Below are 13084 nucleotides of genomic sequence, written 5' to 3'. Positions count from 1 at the left end.
ATGGGATAATTTCATATATATAATGTGGTTTAAATGTAAAAAAAATAAAATAAAATTACAACCACATTCAAATAATTGAATAAAAATGGGGATCCAAGAGAAGCAAGCAAATAACGAATGAAATGATAAAAAAAAAACACTTTAGTATATATATATATATATATATATTTATTTATTTATTTTTATTGACTGCCATAAACGCTAACACTACAACTTGGTATAAGCTTTTCGTCAATCGAGCTCAAGAAAAGTAAGAATTATAGAGTACAATAAAACGTGGTAGCATGTCCGGAAGAATAATTGTGTTAAAGCTTAAATAAAATCTGGAATTATGAGTTGCAAAATGCAGAGAGTGTATCATCCAGGGCTTTTCTATCGTAATCGCCGGTGAAAACACAATTGCCAAGAGGACCTTCAGAAGGATAAGCCTTAGCAGCCCATCAGCTACCTTCTTATCAACCTGTGATAATGAAATAATAGTGTACTTATTCATCCTGCATTAGAGAAAGCAATATGAGATGTTCAGAACAAGTAAAACTTGGCTCTCTTACCAGCATGATAGTCTTGAACATTTCCACAGTAATGGTTTCAGGAGGAGCAGTGGGTAACTTAGCATGCAGTAAAATGTCGTTAATTCGTTTGACAATTGAACTGTCAATCCAACCAAGGCGATATGACATGTCAACAGCCATGACCTAAGGTTAGCACAAAATCAAGTTTAGCACAGATGGAGGGAGGATGATAAAGGAGAAGGCAATAACAAGTGCAATACCGTGCCAGCTGCAACAGCTTCACCATGAAGCCACTGTCCATATCCAAACCCGGTTTCTATTGCCTGGAATGAAACATGAAAACATCAGGGAAAAGAACTTCTTGCAATCTGGTGTAAACACAAAAGAACTTTATCCAACCGCCCCTCCCTCTCAAAAGAAAAAAAAAGTGTAACTGCTACAAAATGATACCAGTAAATCTCGAGTTGTGAGTAACTTCAATTTTGTATAATTTTACAAGCATTCCACAATTTCATTTTAGGGATTTCAAACCATGCAGTCACACAGCATAAACTCCAAATAAGATCAAAGATAATTTATAAAACTACAATTCAACAAGTTATGGTTGGAAGGAAAAACAAGCTTATAGATGCAGGGCGGATAAAAACAATACATTCCCTTTACATGCTAAACTGTAATATAATCAGTGGCACAAATATTAAACTTACATGACCAAATGTATGACCTAAGTTCAGTGTAGCCCTCAATCCACTTTCCTTCTCATCTAATGACACAACCTCAGCCTTGTTTTCACATGATCGCTTTATAGCATAAGCCAGCGCATTAGGATCCCTACAATGATCAACACCTGATTACCTTCAGACTTGAAGAAATATAGCTCGGAATTATTAAGAAAGAACCATAGTGTAAGATTCATGGTTGGAGTAGACAAGGAGAGGTATGCATATCCACAATATTACAAAACACACCAGAAGCATATTTGGTTACTTTAAAGGATAACACAAGGTATATTCCTAAAAGCTTGAAATAACAAATTGACAACCACCATTTTGAATTTCAATTGTTACCAAAACTCCTCTAAGTTTCACATTTCAAAAGAAGATTCAATTTATTCAAATGTTTAACTACTGTTCTTTAGATAAGTTTCACATACCTTGCCATCAGTTACTCCATATTCTTTTCCTGCCACTCGAAAACTCAGCATCTCTAATGAGCCCGTATTTTATAACCTCTGCCAGACCTGATGCCAGTTCCCTATCTGGCAATGTATCCAATGTGTCTGTGTCTAGGAGCACACATTGAGGTTGGTAGAAAGCACCAATCAGGTTCTTCCCAAGAGGATGGTTAATGCCAGTTTTACCCCCAACCGAAGAATCCACCTGTGTATAAGAAAGTGAAAAGTATGAAACGAATGCGCACAATATGACAGCTATATATAAATGAGCCACGAGTATCAAAAGACCTGCGCCATGACAGTAGTCGGAATCTGGATAAAATTAACACCGCGAAGAAAAGAGGCGGCAGCGAAACCACACAGGTCACCAATCACACCACCTCCAAGAGCAACAAATGTACATCTCCGGTCCAATCGCGATTCAATGGCCTTATCAAAAACTTTCATGAGAGTGTCCTATAAGCACAACCATCCTTTACTATCACTACCATTGACTTTAGCAGCAACTATGCCTCAAAATCAAAAGGAAAAACCCACCATATCTTTAAACTTCTCTCCATCAGGTAAAATCACATTTTCAACAGAAACATTCGGGTTTCCTTTTGTTAAAGCATCAATAACTTTATCCCAATATAAAGGAGCAATTGTGGTATTAGTTACCACAAGAACTTTCTTCCCGTGAACATGCCTATCAAAACGACAATTCATTAACACAAAGTACGACGAACAACTTAGTATACGCTTTGCAAATATCCAAACATTAGCTAAAATTTTAAACGGAATGAATGAATCAACTAACTTTTGGAGAAGTTCAGCTTGATCAAGCAACCCGGACCCGATGTAGATTGGGTAGCTTCGATTACCCAAATCCACTTCCACAATAGTGGGAGCTCCAGAGCCCTTTTCTCCAACTGACTGATCCATCACCTGAGTTGCATTGGCGCAAATCCTCCCCCCGATTCCATTGGCTCTTGACCCAGCAACTCGTCGCGGATTCAACTCACCAGAACTCCAACCTTGGAGAGAATCCTTGGCGGGTTTATTAACCCGTATGAAAAAGTCGGAGTTGGGGTTGAAGTCATGCGATGACTTGCTATTAGGCGTGGAAGAAAGAGAAAGGGAAAGAGAAAGAGAGAAAGCGTTTGTCGTGCATGCCATGGGTCGGGTTTCGGGTTCGGATACCTAGGCGACAAGGGAAGAGAGAGGGTCTGGTTTATTGTATGGGGTTAGGAAGAAGCATTTGTTTGAAGAAGAAAAGGAGAGGAGATTTGAAGGTAGGTGAGGTGAGAGGAAGCTGTTGGTGAAGGAACGACGATGGCAGAAACAGAAGGGTTCTGTTTCGTGAGATATTGAGGGTTGGTGGCTCATGTCGTGATATTTCATATTACGTTTCATTTCTTACTTCTCGTGATTTTTTTTTTGGCCAGAGACTTCTCGTGAGTTTAAATATACAATTTTTATTTAAAAAATTTACATATTGAAGATTTTTTATTTTTATAATAAAACGTTATATATTAATTTATAAAAAACAAATTTATAATATTAAATTATTTTATGAAATTTCATTATATAATACACTTCAAATATAAATTCAATTTAAATTTCAATAATTCAAATAAAAATATTCAACATTCTAAAAACTTTCGAACGATTTGATTATATTAATTAATCGAAAAAATTTTTATATAATAATTTATTCTGATATTTTACAAGATCTAAATTATCCTATTAAATATAAATCAAAATCCTAAATTAATTCTAACAAAATTAATTAAGGTCTTAAATGCTGTATAGATATTGAATGGTTTTAAATTTCAGTTTTAAAAGATTTTTGATGAAATATTGAAATTGATTCTTTCTTTCTTTCAGAGTTTTTTTTTTTTTTTTTTTTTTTACTTAAATCAGACAAGATAATCAATTGTGTATAAATTAAACAGAACGAATCAACGATCACTGTTACTGTCTCACCGAAAGATATACTCTGAAATACACAATAACATAACCTTCTTGCTAATTGGCTTCCCTCGTACGCCTTTCCAGTTTCTTTCGCTAAAAATCCCCGCGTTTTTTCTCTTATCGTTTCACTCTTCAAGGGACTCCCACTTCCTTCCCTCCCTCGCTTCTGTTTCCTCCCACTCTTAAAAAAATTCCCCAATTTTAGGGTTTCTAAACTGCTCCAAATTTATCGATCAATTTTACCCTTAAATTTCCCCTACTTTTTAACCTGTCGCGACGGTTCTACTATCGATGGGGAAACGAAACACTGTCGTGATTTCCTCATCGGACGATGAAGATTACGAGCCTTCTTCGAGGCTGAAACGGAGCTACGAGAAGGCGAAATCGAGGTCCTCGGTTACCCGTACGAACCCTAGTAGAGCCAAAAAGCCTCGACTCCCGAGCTTTCGCTTAAGTAAAGAATCTAGCGATGTAGATGAGGTAAAACATTTTACTTTTATCATAATTATTTTTGCAATGTATTTTTTACTCTTTTTAATGTATATATTTTTCTCCGAAATTGTTGTTTAGTGCAGGTGAGATTGGCTTTTGAAGATTTTAACGAAGTTTTTAATGGTTTCAAGGTTTCTGCTGGTATGCATTTTGAGTGAGCGAGTTTGTGTTTGTTTGTTTTTGTATATGTAACATATATTTCATTCTAAACAAAATTTTCATTAAAAATTTACTTTATGCCTAATTGGAAATCGAATGTCGTCCAGGTTCTAGAAGGAGCAATGCAAAGGAATTGTGGGTTGATAAACACAAGCCTCGTTCTATGGAAGAGCTTGCTGTTCATAAGAAGAAGGTGAGAGTCAATTTGGTTTTTATTATCCATGTGAATATCTGTAATCTACTAATCCAAATTTTATCCTTTTGTTTGTAGTAGGTCGAAGAAGTTAAGTCATGGTTTGAGGAAAGATTGAGGACTCCAAAGGTACTTTTATTGTATTAAAGTGGGATTTGTGACTATTGTTAATTGCTGATGGTGAGTAAGCAACGCCTTGTTATGATTAGAATTAATTACACTTTTGGTACTTAAATTTTGAGAAAATGTACAAATTGATACTTAAAGAATTAAAATGTACAATTTGCACATGAACTTCCAAATTATGTATCATTTTAATCCAAATTTTAGTACTATTAACTTTGCTTGCTTATATAGTATCTAATCGATATAATTTTGTTATATGCATGTTATTTGTTAAATAAAAGTATTAGATATTTTGTAAAAACTCCATGTGGATTTCACATGACAAACAATAATGTGTCAATCCTAGATAATTTTTACGGTTCAAATAAAAAAATATATTTTAAATTTATATTAATAAAAAGATGTTAATACTATGTGTGGTGAACACATAACCTGATAATATTTGTCAAACTCTATGTATATAAACTGATATGGTTAGTAGGATTAGAATTTGGATTAAAATAATACATAATTTGAAAGTACAGCGTGCAAATTGTACATTTTAATTCTTTAGGTGCCAATTTGTATATTTTCTCAAAGTTCAAGTACCAAAATTGTAATTATCTCTTATTATTATTTTTCATTTGATTTGGGAAAATTCATGTCCTTTTTCTTAGTATTTACAGGGTGACATTGGTAGCTCCGTTCTCATCATCACTGGGCAAGCTGGGGTTGGAAAATCTGTAGGTTGTCTTGGAAATGGATAAACTTTTCTACATTTTATACCAAGGCACTGTTTTATTGTTATTTATGTATAGATGCATTATGGTAGGACTATAACTGCATTTACCTGCAAGTTTAGTTGAAATTCCTGCTTCTCATGTTGTAGGCAACTGTCCATGCGGTTGCATCTCAGATTGGGACTCAATTATGTGAATGGAACGCACCTACTCCCACAATTTGGCAAGAACATGTGCATAACTCAAGTGCAGGTATTTCAGGTGCATATTTCATGATGAAGTTGGGCAGAATGTTAGTCAGGTTTGCTATATGGAAACAATGATGTCAAAATTTTTTTTTATTGGCCTGGATGCTAGGAGTTTTTTTTGTTAGTTGCTATGTAGCACTTTCATTTTTAATAATTATGGTTGTTAATCCTATTCGAAGTGGAATATACAATTTAGAGCCTCAAATGTTAAACCATAGTTCTAAAGGCTAATTTTCTTATAAGTTCCTCAATTAACAATTTCTTACTAGCTGGTGATGGTATATTGTTGTTCAGGGATAAATTACACTTCTAAGTTAGATGAGTTTGAAAATTTTGTTGAAAGAGTGAGGAAGTATGGATTGATCTCTTCATCTTTCAATGGGAACTCAAAGTCTTCAATTATACTGGTGATTGATGATCTTCCTGTAACAAATGGAAGAGCAGCTTTTGAAAGACTTAAAACGTGCCTGGTTCTGCTTGTGAGATCAACACGGGTACCAACAGCTATATTGATTACCGACTATGGTAATGCAGATTCATCAGACCCCAATGCAAGATGGTTGGAAGAACTACAGTTGTCACTTGAGAGTGCTGGGGCTAGTAAGGTTAGGCTCACAAAAAATTTGGTCTTGGATTTAGTATTTTCTCACTGGTTGCTGATTTCAAACTGGAAAATTGCAGGTTCTTTTTAATCCTATAACTAATAATTCCATCAAAAAAACACTCTCTAGAATATGCAGACAAGAGCAATGTAATGTGGCAGCTGAAGAGATTGATCTGATTGCAAAAGCCAGTGGAGGTGACATTAGACATGCAATTACATCTTTACAGCTCTTCTGTCTGAAACCAGATGTGGAACTTGATTTATCGTCATCCAATTCTACTCCCAGTTACCCAAAAGAAAATGCAAATGAGCTAACTGCTTTCAATGGTGGATTTTCTTCGCAATACGGAAGGGATGAAACACTGACACTTTTTCACGCACTGGGAAAATTCTTGCATAACAAAAGAGACAAAGAAAATATAGTTGCATTAGGTATGTCTTGATAGATAATTCAATATTTGAAGTTCCTTTCCCTGTTTTATATGGGCTTGATTTATTATGGGAAAATAAAGGGGGAATATTTTTGGGTTCATTATGGACTAGCTGAATGAATGTCATTTTCACCTCGGTAGATAACATTGTTCTAAATTCATCGAAGATATTTACCCCTGATCTCTGTTTTTATTTTCCTAGACCAAAATGCATTTTGTGTAAGGGAGAAATTCTCAAGACTTCCTTTTAAAATGGATTCTCCAGAAAAGATACTCTGCCAAGCACATGGGCAATCAAGGCCTATTACAGATTTTCTTCATGAAAATGGTACCTTTTTCTTTCTTCAAGTTGCTTGTGCTATGAATAGTTTTTACCATTGTTCCTTACCTCACTTTGTGTGTGTGAGAGAAAACATGCTGATGGATGGAGTAAAGTGGTGGGAACTTGTTTTCCTTCTGGTTTCTCTCATGCCTTATGCTACTGTTATCCAACTTTACCTGCAGTTCTAGATTTTCTGTGTGATGAGGCAATGGATGATGCATGGGCTGTGGCTTCATATCTTGGTGATGCTGACTTGCTTCTTGCTTCTTTTAGAGGAATGTTAACTAGACATAGTGAGACAGAGAATGTTCTACAGTCAGCTGCTGCTTCAGTTGCAGTTCGTGGAGTTCTCTATGGAAATTTTCATCCATCACCTTCAAGGTTTTATCTTCATGCTTTAGTTTATTGTATTCTAAATTCCACAACATTTACATTTTGCATTATGGAACCACTTATTATGAATATATGCTATTATGCCAGATGGCATGCTATTCGCAAACCAAATCTTTGGCAGATAGAGCGATCATTATCTCACAATCAGGTGGATTAGATGTTATCAGTTTCCTGTAGTTTTTGTAATTCTCAATTTACGTTTTAAGGCCTGTCAGATAAAATTTCCTCTGGTCAATGCAGAATGAGATGCTAAGACAGAGATTTATGGCGGATAGTGGATCATCTAGCTTATCTGAAGTATCGGTTATAGCTACAGAGTATATACCCGTGTTAAAATGGCTTGGTTACAGAACATCTAGCGGTCTTGAAACTCATGACTCCGAAGATGACAGCTCTCAAACAATGAGTATGATAGATGAACAAGAAAGTAAAATTTCTGATGATGACATAGAAGATTGGTGAGAGATACTTGCTGCTTAAGGAGCGACGCTTAGTCCAGATTAACTAACTATTAATTCTAAAATAATGGCTTGTGCATTTTTTTTTCTAACTAAAAACATATGTAAATTTTTTTTCCTTTGTAAATATCCAGTTCAGTTTATTCTTGGATGAGATGCCAGGTGTTGAAAAGCGAGTCTACTTTGCTGCACTGGAGCTATTCAACAATCCTAAAGCTAGGGAGATGTTCTCGTCTCTCAATGGAGACAGGCGCTTGACTTGGTTGCACGGCAAGTGCATTGCTCCATCCAATACCCCAGTTTGATAGAAGGAAATTTTGTATTGCTTAGTAATATGTTTCCATAACAAATCATAAACTAGACAAACTGATGCTTGTATATATGGCTTTTTCAATCATCAAACTGCAGAGCATTATAGTTCAATGCAAATTGTTAAAGCATTCAACACTTCCTATGACAAAACAAAACTCACTTATCCAACACTACCGTTCCCCTTTAAAATGTCATTGGATTTTAATCATCAATATCAAGAGTTTGCATAAGATGGATTTGTACCAAATATAAAACCATGCAGCACTTCTCTGTGAGTCTGGACTCCAATCCAACAACTGAATCAGGTGAACTTCTACATACAGAAGCAGGCATTGATGGTAACATCACTTTTGCACGGTATGGTTGTCTTTTTTCAAGGGAGAATTCTATTCACATCATGTTCCTGATCAATACACTTGGCTTGGTTGTAAACAGATTCAAATGCTTGTGTACATACACTTGAGAATCCTACCATCGCCTGAAAGACGTGGGGAAACCCCATCTGAAGGTTGTTCAAAGTCATTGCCCTCGTTACACTCAGTGACTTCTCATGCTTATTCTTCTCCTCCTCTGCCTTTCCTCTCAACATGTTCACCTTTGCTCGCTTTTCTGCAACAGGGTCCTTGTTCATCTCAGGCATGGAAAAAAAGCCATATTTACTTTCGAATGATCTAAGCTCAGCTGCCTTCTTCTCAAAATCTTTAATTGCTGAATCTGCCTTCTTCTTTTGCTTACACTCCTCTACTTGCTGAACCACAATGGCATGGATTACAGTCAAGAAACTCTTGATTCCTTCAGATGCTACCTTATCTGGAATCCTGTCAACTGCAAGATGCCATTCTTCACAAAAAGAGTAAATTTTTGATTCCTGACTGTTTCTTAAAAGAGGGTTTTTGCTGAACTGGAAAAGACTCAGACGGAGCCAGCCTGCAAGGGATTGAATATAGTCTCGTTGAGCCTTGACTAAGTTACAGAAAGACAAATGCCATTGCTGGACTTCAAGCTCGAGCTGGAGAGTTGATTGCCTGTGAATCTCAGATGTTGACTCATTAGAAGGGATAAAGTTAAGGTACTTGAGCTGCTGAACTATGTGCGTATGAACTTGGTGGATCTCATACATGCTTCTCCACATGCACATCATTCTGCATAACAAGCAAATATTTAACATTATACGATGCGGTTATTTCTCTTAATCAGTTCTGAGAATATAATTACAGATCACAGGAGAGCATGATAATAACCCTCTAGAGCAGATTAAAGGAAAGCATTAAGAATGTCACAATAAGCCTATATTCTTTGTGGCAGGCAACCCTTGCACCCCATGATTTCCAATTGAAAACCTAAGACATATGCCACCAACTTGGAACCATATGAATCCCATTAGACCCAAATATACGGATGGTTAAGATTCTTTTAGCAGTAACTGGAACCAGAAGCGCCCGTCAAGTTAGTCAGGTTAGTCCATTAGCTAAATGCCCAATTTTGAAAACAGCATAAAACTAGGACCATGGGATTATCTTCCCTACGAAGACACTGAAAATTACAGGAATTAATAAAAGATTAAGGTTAACTCTAAAATCTAAATGGAGACCCCACTAGACTATTGTGCTGTGGACCATTATCCATCAACCTCAACAATAGTACACAGAGTACAATTTGATTCGGTTTATCGTCTTTGCAAGAAAAGCAAACAATAGGGGCAACAACCATGGCAGCAAAAGCAGTCAAAAGTAATTACAAGTACAATTTTTATGGCCATTTTAGCAGCACTAGAGTTTACTTTTAGGCTTATCTTGCTGCCATTGATCTGAGTCTGAGCATCCAAAGCTTTTGTAGTGGATCCCGAATCTGCATTTCCCCTTGACTATAGTCCAAAGTACTAACAGAAGTGCAGAAAAAACGTACATTGACAGAGTAAAAGCCAAGTGAACAGCGACAAATGCCTATCAATATGAATTACCAAGGGTCCCCAAATATCGCCTTTTTCTCTAAAATTCCAAACAAGGAATGAACTACTATCTGCTTATGTGGAGGATACTAATTCAATCTGCCAAATGCTTATGAACTAGAAAATGAGGAAACACATTCACGTGGAAACTTAAGGGCTATTGGTTCGAGCATTTAAATGCTCAAGGTAAACGGAAAACAAGTAGTACATGGAAGAAGAGTGATAAAGAACCAAGACTAACCCTTTTACAAGGTCAAGGAGTTGAGGATAAAGCTCCGACTCTCTCAGTTTGATGATTTCAGTAGATGTAGTCTCAATGGCCTGTGAAGCAACCATCATTTGGGATTCTAATCTTTCAACTTCTTTCTTAGTCTTCTCAGTCTTCAGATAGTTAGCTCTCTTTACTTCCAGCTTCCTCAGCTGGGCCACCCTCTTCTCATGCTCTATCTTTATAGCCTCCGCATTCTAAAAAATCACCAACAAAATTGTTTAATTAAAAAGAACATTAAGAATAAATGTATAGGCCACAGGACTTGACCACCCTTTTGATTCATCAGACATCAAAATACTAGTATAAGAAATCCAAGGTTTTCTTGCCTGAAACTTGCATCAGAAAAAAATTTAAAGGCAAATCACCTAACAGATCATGCTTCACGAATAAACAAAATTTCTAAACATGGGATTGGACCTATTACCTTGACCTCCTGGTACAATTTCTTCTCCCAAGCGTACAATCTCTCTATAGTAGAACAATGGCCGCCACTAAGAACACTAGCACCTATATTTCCTCCAATCCTGTCTTCTCCCAACTTCCCAATTCCTTCCCTTTTCGGATTCCAATTCCATGTCCAAGTTGTTGGAGTCAGATTGCAACCATAATTATACACTTTACCTGCAACAAGAAAAAGCAAACTAACAGGTGGAAATGAAACCCCAGCAAGAAATCAAAAGAAAATAAAATGGAAAGAATGAGAGAGATCTACCTCCTTTACTTTGAGCAGAAAAATTGGAATTTGGAACTTCTAACAGCACCGAGAGCTCGCTACCAGCATCGGCGGCTTTAAGAAAATACTCATCAACCTCTTTCACAATCTCCACTAGTTCTTTACTATTCCTGGAAACCACCATAGCAAGCTCACTTCCCGTATCTTTTGAGAACCCACTCATCACAGAAGGCGGCGCCGCCACGCTCACGGTCCCGGTTGCGGTGGTCGTGCCGGTGACCGCCACCTCAGACACTGACGTGGCAGCCTCCCATTCTTCCTCTGTGGCTGACCGTGACACCGTAGGAGGAACAAATGGATCCCAGAAGTCCCAGCTACTCGATGGAGGTGGGGGAGGTGGCGGCGGCAGAGCAGGGGAGGCCGTGGTAGCAGATGTCCAAGTGTCTGAACTAGGACTCATTGGGGGCAGTGCCGGTGCCAGTGGTTGAGGCGGCGGAGGGGCATGGTGGTGGAGGTGGAGAGTAGTTTCATTGTCGGAAAATTGAAGGAGAGCTGAGCCTGTGCCTCGTAAAGAGCGCAGATACATAGAATGTGAAGCCGCAAGAGCTTGTCTAGCTTTAACCAACTGTTTCATGTATCTCTTTCTCGCCTTGCAACGTGAAACAGTCTCTTCTCTATCAATCTTTGAGTACCAACACCCCATTTTCCTTGCACACCCCTCTACTACAGATCAACTTTCTTTTTCTTTTTTGTTCTCTCTAAAATTTGAAGCAACTTAACCAAACAGTAAAAAGGAAACTGCTTTACAAAAAGAAAATGACTTCTGGGTTATTTACTTTGTCGAAAGATCTGTTACTTTTACCACTTCAGCTTTCACCAATGGCAGCTCTTTCATCTTCAAGAAACTATCTTTCACAGCAATGCTGATATCTTTTTCCTCAAGTTAACGCTTTACTTGTTTGAACATGAAAATGTCTGTACTTGGTTGTTTACTCGGTGGTGATGGTGGTAGAGAGATAGCAGTTTCGAAGGGTAACAAAGATAGTCAGCTTTGGTCAGAGAGCCTGCCAGAAAACTTTTATATTCCAGTTTTAATGACTAAATTGCCCTCCTGGAGTGTACTTTTCCTGTTTATAAATGACTGCAACATACCACCACTTGAACATGCAGCCGAGAGCCCAACCTGCCATCAAGCTGATATATTTCATATATTAGCGGGTAGAAGATGTACGGGGTTGGATGCTAGATTTGGAAAATTTTGAGGTTGTTCTCGTAACTCCACATTTCAACGGCCATTGGAAAGCTTAATTTGGATAGGGGAAACTGGAAGGGCAAATTGGATTCAAATCATAGAAGGGGGTTATGAATGCTTAATTCAGAAGGCGACATGATTAAAGCGTTTTCGGTTAGGTTAGAAGTAAGAGTAGTCTTTAACAGTGATAAAAAGTTAAACTTTGCTTGAATAGTTGACCTGATTTGAATTTATTGAAAAAAAAATGGAAAATTCCAACTCCCTCATCTATTTGAATCTTATTATGATTTGGTTAAAGCTGGAGGTAAAATTGAAAGACTCATCTCAATATTTTAAAAGAGAAACTAAAAATGAAATGGGATTTTCCATTTTCATTCTATCTGATAGGGTATCTTAAACAAAAAATCTTGTTTTTGCTGGGTGATTAAATTTCTTTAATCCAAAACTAAGATTCAAGGAATAAGGTTGGGTCACATGATAGAAAGAGACTCAGCCAAGTGTCGTATCAATACGAAAGTTAATCACTTCATTATTATTAAACAAAAGAAAAAAAAGGGTTAAAAAAGATTGAAACAAGTAGCAGAACATGTGATCTTCCTTTAGGTAAGCAACGGATCAGATTAGATTTTTATTCGTCTTGAATTTGTCTCAAATTTATATTTATTAAATTTAAATTCGATTCGATATTATATAAATAGTATTTAATTTAAAATTAATAAAATATTATTTTTTAAAATATAAATATATAATTATATAAATATATATATAAATAAAAAATTTTAAAAATAAAATTTATATAATATAGATCGGATTAAATTAAGATTACTTAAAACTTCAACCC

At 36.5% G+C, this 13084-nt stretch overlaps 2 protein-coding genes and 1 pseudogene across 9 annotated transcripts; 1 reads left to right on the top strand and 2 right to left on the bottom strand.

Moving 5' to 3' along the window:
• Nucleotides 1–237: 237 nt before the first annotated feature.
• LOC111300114 (3-dehydroquinate synthase, chloroplastic-like) lies at nt 238–3113 on the bottom strand (annotated as a pseudogene). The gene is made up of 8 exons (XR_016330101.1): nt 2486–3113; nt 2224–2374; nt 1975–2142; nt 1666–1891; nt 1220–1343; nt 773–835; nt 552–695; nt 238–460 (listed from the first exon to the last, which is right to left on the bottom strand). The product of XR_016330101.1 is annotated as a 3-dehydroquinate synthase, chloroplastic-like (transcript).
• A 533-nt stretch (nt 3114–3646) lies between these two features.
• On the top strand, nt 3647–7941 carry ATRAD17 (RADIATION SENSITIVE 17). 7 transcript variants are annotated; one of them, XM_022895741.2, is made up of 12 exons: nt 3647–4122; nt 4218–4275; nt 4401–4486; nt 4568–4615; nt 5278–5334; nt 5481–5583; nt 5874–6184; nt 6261–6615; nt 6817–6942; nt 7119–7317; nt 7417–7477; nt 7570–7941. In XM_022895741.2, the coding sequence occupies exons 1-12, from the start codon at nt 3934–3936 to the stop codon at nt 7789–7791; spliced, it is 1815 nt and encodes a 604-aa protein (XP_022751476.2). In that variant the 5' UTR covers nt 3647–3933; the 3' UTR covers nt 7792–7941. The 7 variants fall into 7 exon arrangements, with proteins under 7 accessions (XP_022751476.2, XP_022751473.2, XP_022751474.2 ...); XM_022895738.2 differs by having other exon boundaries at nt 5269–5334; nt 5481–5592; XM_022895739.2 differs by having other exon boundaries at nt 3650–4122; nt 5481–5592.
• Nucleotides 7942–8356: 415 nt separating this feature from the next.
• LOC111300111 (protein ALTERED PHOSPHATE STARVATION RESPONSE 1-like) lies at nt 8357–12744 on the bottom strand. The gene is made up of 4 exons (XM_022895737.2): nt 11031–12744; nt 10743–10939; nt 10289–10512; nt 8357–9241 (listed from the first exon to the last, which is right to left on the bottom strand). The coding sequence occupies exons 1-4, from the start codon at nt 11692–11694 to the stop codon at nt 8473–8475; spliced, it is 1854 nt and encodes a 617-aa protein (XP_022751472.1). The 5' UTR covers nt 11695–12744; the 3' UTR covers nt 8357–8472.
• Between the last annotated feature and the right edge of the window lie 340 nt (nt 12745–13084).

Source organism: Durio zibethinus, chromosome 18, assembly GCF_047325235.1.
Source record: "Durio zibethinus cultivar Kanyao isolate XHJ-2024 chromosome 18, ASM4732523v1, whole genome shotgun sequence".
NCBI classification, from domain to species: Eukaryota; Viridiplantae; Streptophyta; class Magnoliopsida; order Malvales; family Malvaceae; genus Durio; species Durio zibethinus.
This window is presented reverse-complemented; position numbering and strand designations above follow the sequence as displayed.